General features: G+C 45.2%; 1 protein-coding gene and 1 pseudogene across 4 annotated transcripts in view; one reads left to right on the top strand and one right to left on the bottom strand.

The window, feature by feature from the left end:
- Positions 1 to 4,535, bottom strand: part of ELP6 (elongator acetyltransferase complex subunit 6) — a 29,380-nt gene extending 24,845 nt beyond the window's left edge. For 2 of the 4 annotated variants that reach the window (XM_032297960.1, XM_032297959.1), the window contains exons 1-3: positions 4,316 to 4,535; positions 1,359 to 1,437; positions 347 to 417 (exon numbers count right to left, since the gene is read on the bottom strand). In XM_032297960.1, coding sequence (XP_032153851.1) covers positions 347 to 417; positions 1,359 to 1,437; positions 4,316 to 4,369 — 204 coding nt within the window. In that variant the 5' untranslated portion in view covers positions 4,370 to 4,535. Of the gene's footprint in view, positions 1 to 324; positions 418 to 1,358; positions 1,438 to 4,315 lie in introns of those variants that run through there. The other 2 variants (XM_032297961.1, XM_032297962.1) reach the window with 2 other exon arrangements.
- Positions 4,536 to 13,453: 8,918 nt separating this feature from the next.
- LOC116564693 lies at positions 13,454 to 13,860 on the top strand (annotated as a pseudogene).
- The last annotated feature ends 599 nt before the right edge of the window (positions 13,861 to 14,459 follow it).

The raw sequence follows: 14,459 nt of genomic DNA, 5'->3' as shown, positions 1-14,459 counted from the left end.
GGGGGGCATCCAATTTCGCAGCAGAGCAACATGGGAGCTCCGACCAAGGAGGATGAAAATCAAAACTTTCGTGGAGAAGGAGAAAATCTTAACTGGTCCAGAATAAGTAGAGAAGGGTTTGATTAATTAACATCTACAAAGAGCAGGTCTGGTTCTACAAAGTCTCAACTAATGAAACACGTTCAGATGCTACCTTTGCCCTTCAGATAAGGAGTTCAGAATCCCAAGATTCATTTAGTCCCTCCTTCACTAAGTTCTGTACAAAGCAAACAGAAAGCCAAGCTTTGACCATGCGTGACACACACACCCACTCAGGGATCTCACCATGGAGCACCAAAATATTTACCAGCTTCTGTCCCACGATATTGTAGTGGCTGAAGGACTGGATGAGTGCCACAAAGCAGACTTTACAATTAGCTAGAAAAGAAAATAATTCATTTAAAATAAATCCTCTGCTTACAACCAGTCTCACTGACGTCGAACCTCTGGAAACAAAAGCACTGAGGCAAATCTAGAGACTCAGGGGCTTTGCAACCCAACATATAGAATATGATTCTGAAGAAAGATGTACTTTTTTCTTATTTAACAGTTACGTCTTATTCGGCTGATTCTAAGATATATTTCTGTTAGATGTCAGATGTAGGACTAGGCACTTATTTATTTACTTATTTTGAGATGGTCTTGCTCTGTTGTCCAGGCTAGAGTGGCACAAACATGGCTCATGACAGCCTCAACCTCTCCGGCCTCAAGGGATCTGCCCACCTCAGCCTCCAGAGTACCTGGAACTATGGGCGTGCCCAGCTAATTTCTGTATTTTTTGTAAAGACAGGGTCACCCTATGTTACCTAGGCTGGTCTCAAACTTCTGGCCACAGATAATCCTCCCACCCGGGCCTCCCGGGGCGCTGGGATTATAAACGTGAGCCACTGGGCCCAGCCATGCAGCAGACATGTTCTTTAAGAAGCATCTACTGCCAGGACAAAGTGTCAATAGGGTCGAGCACCCAGAGACCTCAAGATACACAAAGACCAAGAAGCAACAAAATCAGGAGGCCACACAGGACCTCAGTGAGACGATGTCCACACAGTGGGTGGAGAAGAGGAAGGACACAGAAACAGGGAGCACATGCCACTCTTTGTCAGGGCTGAGGAGGGAACTAGAGGGCCCAGTATTAATAAATAAAATAGCCCCCCTAGGTATCCCAACACCAAGGCCTGGCTTGTAAATGCTCTTATTTAATGTAGAAGTAAGAGGTTACTCCTACGTTAAAATGCAAGAGGTTCCTTAAACAGTTTTGGTTTTTATTATTTCTGTACTCCCCTTGGGTTTCTTTTCTACAGCATCAACAAGTCGCATACCTTTGAGGTAGAAGGAGAGAAAGTGGTGTACAAGGAAACTGCCATCTGTCTTGGCATCACAGAGTAGAGTCAGTTTCCCCTAAAAGTTATGAGGAACACAAAAAGGTTAGACTCCCTGGAAAGAGGTCAGCTTAGTGTAGAAATCTAGTCAATTATGTCCACACCTAAATTTCTATACCTTAAGGGTTTATTTTTTTAATGATATATATGCTAAGGTTACCCTGAAAAGATGAAAATAAGTCAAAATTACAGAAAATCCATGATTAAAGTTATCACTTATTTTTTTTTTTTTTTTTTTTGGAGACGGAGTTTCACTCATGTTACCCAGGCTGGAGTGCAATGGCGCGATCTCGGCTCACCGCAACCTCCGCCTCCTGGGTTCAGGCAATTCTCCTGCCTCAGCCTCCTGAGTAGCTGGGATTACAGGCACGCGCCACCATGCCCAGCTAATTTTTTTTTATAGTTTTAGTAGAGACGGGGTTTCACCATGTTGACCAGGATTGTCTCGATCTCTTGACCTCGTGATCCACCCGCCTCGGCCTCCCAAAGTGCTGGGATTACAGGTGTGAGCCACCGCGCCCGGCTAAAGTTATCACTTATTGTTACTCATGATAGGCAAGCATATCTTAGCCTCCACCTCCTCAAAGCAAAACAGAGAATAAAATTATTTCTCTTCCTCACTCCTCACCTTAGTAACTCAGGAACCAGTCTTAGGAAGAATGGGATCCTGAACAAAGGATGCTTTTACCATCAGACTCCAATGAAAATCAGACTGCTAGGATTGGAAGAGGCCTTCAAAAGACCTCCCAGCCAAATACTTTATATTCTGATGCCATTCTGTTCTGCAGGGTGAGGGAGAGGGGAGGAAGAAGCAGTTATTGATAGAGATGTCTGATAACGAAGTTTACCCAATGGCCCTGCTTCAGACAGAGGTGTGATCATGGAGAGTCCTAGAAAGACCTCTGAGGGTGGTCTCTGCAAAGCCTGGGTGTCCTGCTCCAGTCACCTCTGTCAGTGACAGGGAAGGGCAGCATCACGTGATATGTATGCCAGCTCTTTGCCGTGTGACCTTCCGCAAATGCCTGACTTCTCTGGACTTCAGGTTTTTTCACTTATAATATGAAAGATCGCTCAAGCCTGTAATCCCAGCACTTTGGGAGGCCAAGGCGGGTGGATCACGAGGTCAAGAGATCAAGACCATCCTGGTCAACATGGTGAAACTGCGTCTCTACTAAAAATACAAAAAACATTAGCTGGGCATGGTGGTGCGTGCCTGTAACCCCAGCTACTCAGGAGGCTGAGGCAGGAGAATTGCCTGAACCCAGGAGGCGGAGGTTGTGGTGAGCCGAGATCGCGCCATTGCACTCCAGCCTGGGTAACATGAGTGAAACTCCGTCTCAAAAAAAAAAAAAAAAAAAAAAAGAAAGATCACACTGTCAGACCTTCAGGGTTATCCTGGGTGCTGTCATTTCCTGGTGCTCACCTGCATAGTCAGTCCATTCTCTCATCTGGCCCTAGGCTGACTTTGGAAGTGCCAGTAGTAACTGGCAAGGTAATCAGAGTCACCTGGACAAGAACTGCCTGGCAATTAAATTCCACAAGGATCCACTGAAAGCTATAATTTGGCACTAGAGGGTCATAAAAAGGCTTTAGACACATAGTATCCTGGTTGCCTGGAGGAGCTTACCATTTCATCAGGAAGACAAAGATGAAAAAACCAGGCTGGATTCACGCCTGTAATCCCATCACTTAGGCAGAGGCGGGTGGATCACCTGAACTCAGGAGTTTGAGACCAGCCTGGCCAACATGGTGAAACCCCGTCTCTAACAAAAATACAAAAAAAAAAAAAAAAAAAAAAAATTAGCCAGGTGTGGTAGTGCAGGCCTGTAATCCCAGCTACTGGAGAGGCTGAATAAGGAGAATCACTTGAATCAGGGAGGTGTGGTTGCAGGGAGCCAAAATCGAGCCCAGGGCACTTCAGCCCGGGCGACGAAGCGAGACTCCGTCAGACAAAAAAAAAAAAAGCTCCTGAAAGGTTACTCCTATGTTAAAATGTGAAAGGTTTCGAGGTGCCCCTGAGTGTCAGCAGGAGGGTGGAAAACAGGCCAGCCCGTGGTGCCAAAAACAGACTGGTGCAAGCCAACGCTGGCTGCGACCAGCTTCTAAGTTCTATTAGACACCAGGAGGAGGAAGAGTAAGAAAAGCAGCGTTCAAAACGACACGCGGAGTGCTCCCGGGCAAGGGGGCGGTTAGGAAGCTCGCCCAGGAAGATGGCAGAGATTCGAACTCCCTTCTCCTTTCGGGCCTATTCCGCAGGCTCCTCTGAGCGCCTGGGGCCCCAATGAACACGCACAGGGTGCCCCAGTATACGTCTGTGAATATAAGCCAACCTCATTGTATGCCGTGCTTCCCAGGGACTTTTTTTTTAAATTGAGACGGAGTCCTGCTCTGTTGCCCAGGCTGGAGTGCAGTGGCGCGATCTCGGTTCACTGCAACCTCCGCCTCCCGGGTTCAAGCAGTTCTCCTGCCTCAGCCTCCCGAGTAGCTGGGATTACAGGCATGCGCCACCACGCCCGGCTCATTTTTGTATTTTTAGTAGAGACCTGGGTTTCACCATGTTGGCCAGACTGGTCTCGAACTCCTGACCTCAGGTGATCCACCCGCCATGACCTCCCAAAGTGCTGGGATTACAGGCGTGAGCCACTGCGCCGGCCACTTCTCAAGGACTTTTAAGGGCACGCACGGCCTTTGAGAATATGCGAGATGGCCCAAGGCCCAACTTCGGCGGGCCCAAGTCTCCAGTTCAATCCCCGGGTCGACCCTCCGCGGACTACAACTCCCAGGCCCCCCGTGCCCGGTCATGGCGCCATTCCCCGGGGTCGTGCGCCCTGCCTCCCGGCTGCAGTCTTCCGCCGCCTGCCAGGCCCCGCCCCCTTCCGGGCCACGGGACCTCTTACCTGCTCCGCCCTGTCCGGGGTGGTGTTGAGCAGGTTATTAAGTTCCGGGAACATTCCGAGCTCCGGGGACTAGCGCTCTGGAGGAGAACTCAGGGTGCTGCAGAGACGACGGAGGCTGGAGAGCAACAGGAACCGACTAGCACGGCTCGCGCGGAGGAGTGCGCATGCGCAACGCCCCTTTTGCGAGCCAGCCACAGCCAATCAGACGGGTGCCTCGACGGGGCCGCGGCGCACGCGCGTCGACGTGCATCGAGTCCTAGGGGCTTCTCTGTGCGACTGACAGCGACCTCTGGCGGCTCGTTCCGCGCAGATGTGCGTGGCGCCGGAGCCCTCCCAGTGGTCCCCAAGGCTTCACGCGACCGAGTCTTATACTTCCCTTGGCCTTGGTCTCTGCCCAGCCCCGGGCCTCTTTTCCTTCATACGTGGCTGTCAGGCGCCTTCTGTGTGTCCCACACTCCTAGGAGCTTGGGCTACATCGGTGAACGAAAACAAACGACACGGAATTATATCTAGAAAAGTTCTGTAGAAAAGCAAAAGTGGGATTAGGGAGTAACAGTGGGGGTAGGAGTAGGCTTCAGAATTAAAGAGGTTGTCAGGGTGGGCCTCACTAAAAGCGTGGTTGCAACATGCCCTGTATGCCTGTCCTCAGAGCCTTTGCACTGACTCTTCCCTCTTCCTGGAATGCCCTTTTCCCAGATAATCAGTCAATTTAAAAATTCCCCGCTTCCGTCAGGTCGTTGCTCAGATGTCACTTTATCCGTGGGGCCTTCCTTGAGCACCTTACTTATATCGCAAACTGTCCCTTTCCCAGCCCTTTTTCCTTGCTTTTATTTTTTCCATAACATTTTTATTATACAGTATATAGTTTTGTTCTAGCCCAATCAAATCAGTGGAGAAACCTGTAATTCCACCAAAGTCAAGTTTATTGACAGTCACTAAAATAAAAGAATTGTTATATGATTTGGGAAAGAGTCGAATTCAGGCGAAATTTAAGTGAAGCAGTGTTTGATATGCTCAAAGCACAGCACAGCTGTGTGTAGAGGAGTCATAATCCGGTGTGGACTGTAAAGTGGACCCAGGGTCGTTTCTGTGGAAACTACAAGGTTAAGATAGATGTGAAACTGAGTCACTTAGCTGAAGCTCTGCACCTGGGATGGAAATCGAGGCTGCTTCTCTGTGTAAAAAGGACGTAGGTCCTTCAGCCAAGAATGAGATGTTTCATGCTTATTAAAATGTGATAAAGAGAGAAAAAAAAATTGGCCTGACACAGCTAGGTCTTGGTGTTCTGTTGAGCATAAACAATTTCACAAAACATCAACATCAGACAAAACTAGATCACTCCATCATCATGTTGAACGCAAAACATGTAAATTGTCCAAGCCACAACAAAACGTCTCATTCCCCAGCAAATAAGAGTACTGCTTCTTTACCAACCTCTTTAATACTGGCTTAGCAAAGATGATGGCAATGCCTGTAATCCCAGCTACTCAGGAGGCCGACGCAGGAGAATTGCTTGAACCAGGGAGTCAGAGGTTGCTGTGAGCCAAAGGTGCACTATTACACTCCAGCCTGGGCAACAGAGCAAGACTCCATATCAAAAACAAAACAAAACAAGAAACAGGATCTCACTCACTGTGTCATCCAGGCTGGGTATAATGGTGTAATCATAGCTCACTACAGCCTTGAACTGTAAGGGATTTATCCTGCCTCAGCCTCTCAAGTAGCTAGGACTACAGACATTTGCACTAGCTTTTTTTTTTTTTTTTTTAAGACCGGGTTTCACCTTGTTGGTTGGGCTGGTCTTGAACTCCTGACCTCAGGTGATCCGCCCGCCATGGCCTCCAAAGTGCTTGGATTACAGGCGTGAGCCACCACACCCGGCCCTTTTTTTTTTTTTAATTAATTAATTAATTAATTATTTTTTTTTTGAGACAGAGCCTCACTCTGTCACCCAGGCTGGAGTGCAGTGGCGTGATCTCGGCTCACTGCAACTTCCTACTCCCGGGTTCAAGTGATTCTCCTGCCTCAGCCTCCCGAGGAGCTGGGATTTACAGACACATGCCACCACACCCAGCTAATTTTTGTGTTTTTAGTAGAGACGGGGTTTCACCATGTTGGTCAGGCTGCTCTCGAACTCCTGACTTCATGATCTGCCCGCCTTGGCCTCCTAAAGTGCTGGGATTACAGGCGTGAGCCACTGCACCCGGCCCTTTTTCTTTTTCTTTTTTTTTTTTTTTTTTTTTAGGTAGGGGGTTTCCTTATTTTAACCAGGTGGGCCCCCACCCCCACCCCGCTTTTTTTTTTTTTTTTTTCTTTTAGACAAGGTCTCTTGCTTTGTCACCCAGGCTGGAGTGCAGTGGCATTATGGCTCACTGTAGCCTCAACCTCCTGGGCTCAAGCAATCCTCCCACCTCAGCATCCCTAGTAGCTAGGACCACAAGTGCACGCCACCACATCCAGCTAATTTATTGATCGATTTTTTTTGTAGAAATCAGGTTTTGCCATGTTGCCTGGGCTGGTTCCAAACTCCTGGGCTCAAGTAATCCTCCTCCCTTGGCCTCCCAAAGTGCTAGGACTATAGACGTGAGGCACCAAGCTTAGCTTCTCAGGACGCTTTTTAGCCCTGACTGTTAACAATGGTACTCATGATATTGCCAAATAACCAACATTGAGTCTTTTTTTTTTTTTTTTGAGCCAGAGTTTTGCTTTCGTTGCCCAGGCTGGAGCGCAATGGCACTATCTCAGCTTACTGCAACCTCCAGCTCCCAGGTTCAAGCAATTCTCCCGCCTCAGCCTCCCCAGTAGCTGGGATTATAGGCATACATCACAACATCCAGCCAATTTTTTTGTATTTTTAGTAAAGACCGGGTTTTATCATGTTGGCCAGGTTGGTCTTGACCTCCTAGGCTCAAGCAATCACCCACCTCAGCCTTCTAAAGTGTTAGGTTTACAGACATAAGCCACCACTCCCAGCCATTTAGTCTTTTAAAAAATCTGAATGAGGCTGGATGCAATGGCTCACACCTGTAATCCCAACACTTTGGGAGGATGAGGTGGGAGGATCACTTGAGCCCAGGAGTTCAAGACTAGCCTGGGCAACAGAGTGAGACCCTCTCTGCAAGAAATAAGAAAAAAATGAGCTGGACATGGTGGTGTGTACCTGTAATCCTAGCTACTTGGGAGGCTGAGATGAGAAGACAGCTTGAGGCCAGGAGGGAGAGGCTGCAGTGAGCCATGATCTTGCACACAAATAGACACAAAGAGCCAGGATTTCAAGACCAGCCTGGGCAACATAGTAAAACCTTGTGTCTACAAAAAATAAAAAATTAACCAGGGGTGATGGTGTGCACCTGTGGCCCCAACTAGTCAGGAGGCTGAGGTAGGAGGATCGCCTGAGCCCAAGGAGGTCAAAGCTATAGTAAGCCATGATCATGCCACTGCACTCCAGCCTAGGTGACAGAGTGAGATACTATCTCTAAAAGAAAAAGGAAAAAGAAAAATAAATCTTAATATCTACCAGAGAGGGAAGGCACAAAATCTGCAGTGGAAATCAATGTGACACCATTCTTCCCAGCAATACAGCAGCTTTCCATTTGCTGAGGAGAAACAACTGTCAACTTACAATTTTATACTCAGCAAAACTATTTTTCTAGAGTGGGGAAAAGAGAGATTTTCAGTTATGTAATACATAAAATCTCCACTAAAGAATATACTTTGCAACAAGAAAAATTAACCACACAGGAATAGGATAGGCCAGTGATGGTGGCTCACACCTGTAATCCCAACACTTTGGAAGGCCGAGGTGAGTGGATCACTTGAGGTTAGGATTTTGAGACCAGCCTGGCCAACATGGTGAAACCCCATCTCTACTAAAAATACAAAAATGAGCTGGGTGTGGTGGTGTGTGCCTGTAGTCCCAGCTACTCAGGAGGCTGAGGCAGGAGGATCACTTGAGCCCAGGAGTTCTGGGCTATAGTGTGCTATGCTGATCGGGTGTCCACACTAAGTTTTGCATCAATATGGTGACCTCCCAGGAGCGGGGGACCACCAGGTTGCCTAAGGAGGGGTGAACCAGCCCCGGTTGGAAACGGAGCAGGTCAAAACTCACGTGCTGATCAGTAGTGGGATCGCCACTGCACTCCAGCCTGGGCAACATAGTGGGACCCCGTCTCTAAAAAAAAAAAAAAAAAAAAATTAGCTGGGCATGGCAGCAGGTGCCTGTAACCCCAGCTACTCAGAAGGCAGTGGCAGGAGCTGAGATCATGTCACAACAGGGCTGTGACACCATGCCTAATTTTTGTATTTTTAGTAGAAACAGGATTTCACCATGTTGGCCAGGCTGGTCTCAAACTCCTGACCTCAAGTGATCCTCCTGCCTCAGCCTCCCAAAATGCTGGGATTACAAGGATGAGCCACTGTGCCCAGCCGGTATTATTATTATTATAGCAGCTGCCCTCTCTCAGTTTTGTGTATATATAAACATATCTGGTTGGGCATGGGCTCACGCCTATAATCCCAGCACTTTGGGAGGCCGAGGCAGGAAGATCACCTAAGGTTCAGGAGTTCGAGACCAGCCCGGCCATCATGGTGAAATCCTGTCTTTACTAAAATTACAAAAAATTAGCTGGGCACGGTGGTGGGCACCTGTAATCCTAGCTACTTGGGAGGTTGAGGCAGGAGAATCACTTGGCCCTGGGAGTCAGAGGAGATCACACCATCGCACACCAGCCTGGGCAACAAGAGTGAAACTCCATCTCAAAAAAAAAACAAAAAAACAAACAAAAACCCCATATCTTTATATAATATTTTCATCTATAACTTTAAGACTTTTTACTTACATATTTTTTCTCATTCTTCCATACAGTGTGGACATATTTTTGGATATGCTACAGAGAATGTAATGCAAGTTTCTAAATATTTATTTTTGGAGACAGAGTTTCACTCTTGTTGCCCAGTCTGGAGTACAATGGCAGGATCTCGGCTCACTGCAACCCCTGCTTTCTGGGTTCAAGTGATTCTCCTGCCTCAGCCTCCCAAGTAGCTGGGATTACAGGCAGTCACCACCTCACCTGGCTAATTTTGTATTTTTAGTAGAGACGGGATTTATTCATGTTGGTCAGGCTAGTCTAACTCCCGACCTCAGGTGATCCACCTGCCTGGGCCTCCCAGAGTGCTGAGTTACAGGTGTGACCCCCTCGCCTGGCCAAGTTTCTAAATATTTAAAAGAAGATCTTGGCTTCCCGACCATCGTATTTTCTTATCTTTCTTTTAAATCGAATCATAAATTTCTAGGTGAACTTTTGTAATTATTTTTTTAAATGTTTGCTATGTTTTTGTCAGATAAATGAAAATAGTTTGTGTCTCAAATTTTCTTCCTACAGTTTAAGTGTTGTAAAGTCCTGTATAGTAAATAGCGTCTTTTTAAAGAATACAACTTGATGACTTTTACATATGGATATAGCAATTAAAGCGTCACCATATTCCAGATTCAATATAATAAACACATTCCTCCCTCTTCAAAGTTTTCTCCTTTTTTTTTCGAAATGAAGTTTCACTCTTGTTGCCCAGGCTGGAGTGCAATGGCACAGTCTCAGCTCACTGCAACCTCTGCCTCCTGGGTACAAGTGATTCTCCTTCCTCTGCCTCCCGAGAAGCTGGGATTACAGGCACCTACCCCCCTGACGGACTAACTTTTTTTGTATTTTTAGTAGAGGCAGGTTTTCACCATGTTGGCCAGGCTGGTTGCAAACTCTTGACCTCAGGTGATCTGCCCACCTCAGCCTCCCAAAGTGCTGGGATTACGGTGTGAGTCGCCGTGCCCAGCCTCTCCTTTTTAATCCATCAGTCCTCCTCCCTCCATCCTACTATCCTCCCCCTGAACTGCCATTTCATGTAACGGAGTTATACAGGAGAGGAGGAGAGGTATTCTTTTTTTATTTATTTTTATTTTAAATCGCCCCCACCCCCCCGCCCAGGAGGAGAGGTATTCTTGTTCTGAATTCTGTAAAGTCAGCAGAATCATTTTCACATTGATCTATATTGTTTTAAATATTAATGGTTTGTGGCCGGGCCCAGTGGCTCATGCTTGTAATCCCAGCACTTTGGGAGGCTGAGGTGGGCAGATCACCTGAGGTCCGGAGTTCGAGACCAGCCTGACCAATATGATGAAACCCTCTCTACTAAAAATACAAAAATTAGCCAGCTGGGTGTGGTGGCGCGCACCTATAATCCCAGCTACTCAGGAGGCTGAAACAGAAAAATTGCTTGAACCTGGGAGGCGGAGGTTGCAGTGAACCGAGATCATGCCATTGCACTCCAGCCTGGGCAAAAAGAGTAAAATTCCATCTAAAAAAAAAAAAAAAAAAAAAAAGGTTTTTTGTTTTTTGTTTTTTAATTGCTGAGTAAAATTCCTTTGTATGAATATATGATAGTGTGTCTGTACTCTCCCATGGAAAGAGATATGAGGCTTGTTTCTCCCATTTGGTCTTTGTCCTGAAAGCAAAAATCCAGAAAGCAGCACCTTTGCAAGATTTCCCTGTGTATCCTTGCATTTTGGAACTCCATAACTGACAGGGAAAGCATTCAATTGATATTGTGTCTAAAATTGTTCAAACATATATAACGTGAGTAATAATGATTTTGGAACTCTTGTTCAAAGAACAAATTACTGACATGGGACAAGTGATTTTGACAATTACCATCAACATTTTATTATAAAACTATTCATACATATAGCATTGATGTGTTAACATATTAATGAACACGACTTAACACATATCTACCCATTTTCCATCCTTCTATCCATCCATTGGCCCATCTTATTTTAGATGTATTTCCAACTGAACTGGAAACATGAATGTACTTCCTGCTGAGTAGGTTAGCAAGACTAACATTAACTAGAATTCAATGTTTCTTTAAAATTTTTCTTCTAAAGAAGAGTGACATGGAACAAAATATACAAATCTTAAGTGTAAGTTTACTAACTTTGAAAACTACATACACCAGCATAACCCAGCCCCCTTTCAAGATCTACAATATTATGTCACCCCAGAAAGTAAACTCTCCTCTCCCTCTTCCCAGCCAATCCCTTTATCATCATAGGTTGATTTTGCCTATTCTAGAATTTCATGTATATAGATGCATGTCATGCCATAGGTACTCTTTTGTGTCTACCTTATTCTGTTCAACATAGTGTTTCTGAAATGATTCCCATTGTCGCACAGATCTCTAATTCAATCCTTTCCATTTCATACTTAGTACATTCTGAGTCCAATCTTTTGAATGGCTATCTCTGTTTAATTCACCATCTTGAAACAAACATTTAAAATTAAGATGTTTTCGGGCCGGGCGCGGTGGCTCAAGCCTGTAATCCCAGCACTGTGGGAGGCCGAGGCAGGTGGATCACGAGGTCAAGAGATCGAGACCATCCTGGTCAACATGGTGAAACCCCGTCTCTACTAAAAATACAAAAAATTAGCTGGGCATGGTGGCACGTGCCTGTAATCCCAGCGACTCAGGAGGCTGAGGCAGAAGAATTGCCTGAACCCAGGAGGCGGAGGTTGCGGTGAGCCGAGATCACGCCATAGCACTCCAGCCTGGGTAACAAGAGCAAAACTCCATCTCAAAAAATAAATAAATAAATAAATAAAATTAAATTAAGATGTTTTCAAGAACATATAGTTAAATCCTGAGGAGTCTATGTAGGAATGTTATCAGAAGCCATCTAAACTTACACAGGGGAAGTCTTTGTCTTCATTCATATAAGAGTTTAATGGAACTAGGTATCTTAGAGAAATCCCACACTATTCTTGCCATTTTCAGGTCCCTACCTTAGTTATTTTTCAGCACTAAAATCTAATACTCATTTCTGAATGAAGTCATCACTTTATTTTTTTGACTCAGGCTGATCTTTAAATGGCAGAGATTCACATAATCCAAGAGAGAAGTGTGATTCAGCGGGATTCTTTTATCATGTGATACATGATAAATATATACAATGTTAGATGTCAATTTAAAAAGTAAGTAAATAACTTTAAAGAAAAGATAATTACTTTATACCTAGCCTGTCCAACCAGCAGGTGACAGGCCACAAGCAGCCCAGGACAGCTTTGAATGTGGCACAACACAAATTTGTAAACTTAAAACATTATGAGTATTTTTGTGATGTTAGCTCATCAGCTATTGCTAGTGTTAGTGTAATTTATGTGTAGTCCAAGACAATTCTCCTTCCCCCCACCTTTTTTTTGGAGACAATGTCTCACCCTATCCGCCAAGCTGGAGTGCAGTGGCGTGATCTTGGCACACTGCAACCTGCACACCACCCTCTCCTCCCGCCCAGTTCAAGTGATTTTCACGCCTCAGCCTCCCAAGTAGCTGGGATTACAGGTGCCTGCCACCATACCCAGGTAATTTTTTTATTTTTTAGCAGTGATGAGGTTTCACCATGTTGGCCAGGCTGGTCTCAAACTCCTGACCTCAGGTGATCCACCCATCTCAGCCTCGCACAGTGCTGGGATTATAGGCGTGAGGTACTGCGCCTGGCTCTTTCATCTTTTTAGATCACACATTGCTTCTATTGAGATCCTGGTACACATGTTGTTCCTATCCTATGTGCAGAAATCAGAAAGAAAAAAAAAAAAACATTCTACAAAGAACTTGGAAGATGTTATTTCAATGAATATCTCAGGAATTTCAGAGGTATATGAGTCACATCTGTGACAGGATTTGTACTGCATCTTAGCCATGATGAGAACAAATATTTTATGCCTTAGAAGATTAAAATCATATAATGACTGTATGGAATTATTTGTAGGAATTCAGTCATTAGCGAGAATGTTTTGCATTAGGTTCAAACAAGCCTCAGTAAAGCTGGTATCAGGGAAGGGAAAGCAGACTCTGAGTAGAGCAGGGACAGAAAGAAGATGCTCTGCCACAGATCAGGAAGGAGCAGGGGGTGAAACGTTGCGAATCCTAGCTGAGAACTCAAGGTAATTCCTTCCTTTTCTTTTTCAAGTTTTAAAACATTGTAACCTGTGGTAAAACATGTATAACATGATAATTACCATCTTAACCATGTTGAAGTGTACAGTTCAGTTGTGTGAAGTATATTCACATCATTGTTCAATTATTATTTCCTAGATGTCTTTCCTCAAGTCTGTCTTAAAGTCATGAAATGTAAATGATGGATCCATGGATTCACAGCTAACAGCTTGGTGGTCCAGTAGCTGTAGCCAAGAAGGTATGCTATTTGTTGGAGTCCCTATAGCATGGAAGAAAGTTTGCCCTGGAGAAAAAATGAACTTCTTCTTGCCCTTATTTTTCTAACCTTCTCCTCTCCCCACTCTAACCGAGGGCTCAGGTCAACTTGGACACCCACAAAGAAAAGGGTTTTATCCTTTCCAGGAACTAAAATTGACCTGGAAGACCTCTTTATTTCATGGAGATCTACGGAAGCTAAAGTGCATCCTGAAGTCCAAGAGGTGACAACGAAGGTTGACAGTCATTACGAAATCTGTGGACAAAGAAAGACTGCTGAGGAAGAGTAAGATGTTCACTGACACAAATACTGCTGTATGAACCATGTACCAACCAAAGGAGACAACCGTAATGTCCTTGAGAATATTTTCTGCAATATTTGTGGCAAATTCAGTGGGCACAAAATTCAGTTTGTCCTTCCTCTTGATTTGTTTAATATGCATATTTTTTTTCCCTTCCCACATTCTTGCTTGTAATTTTTTGCAGGAAAGAGGTGGTACTGGTACAGGCATGGTTAAATTCAATGCTTGGTCATTTTTAGTCTTTTAAGTTTTGGTCAAATTATTTTCCTGCCATATGACCTTTTTTTATTAAATGTGAGACACTGATTAAAAAATATTTAGCAATGGGCTAGGCACAGTGGCTCACACCTGTAATCCCAACACTTCAGGAGGCCAAGATGGGTGAATAACCTGAGGTCAGGAATTTGAGACCAGCCTGACCAACAAGATGAAACCCCATCTCTACTAAAAATACAAAAATTAGCCAGGTGTGGTGGCGGGTGCCTACGGTCCCAGCTACTCGGGAGGCTGAGACAGGAGAATTGCTTAAACCCTAGAGGCGGAGGTCGCAGTGAGCCAAGATGGCGCCACTGCACTCCAGCCTGGGC

This window comes from Sapajus apella, unplaced genomic scaffold (genome assembly GCF_009761245.1).
Source record: "Sapajus apella isolate SASKATOON/1434 unplaced genomic scaffold, GSC_monkey_1.0 scaffold38, whole genome shotgun sequence".
NCBI lineage: Eukaryota > Metazoa > Chordata > Mammalia > Primates > Cebidae > Sapajus > Sapajus apella.
Note: the sequence above shows the minus strand (reverse complement) of the source record. Positions and strands in the feature narration are given on the sequence as shown.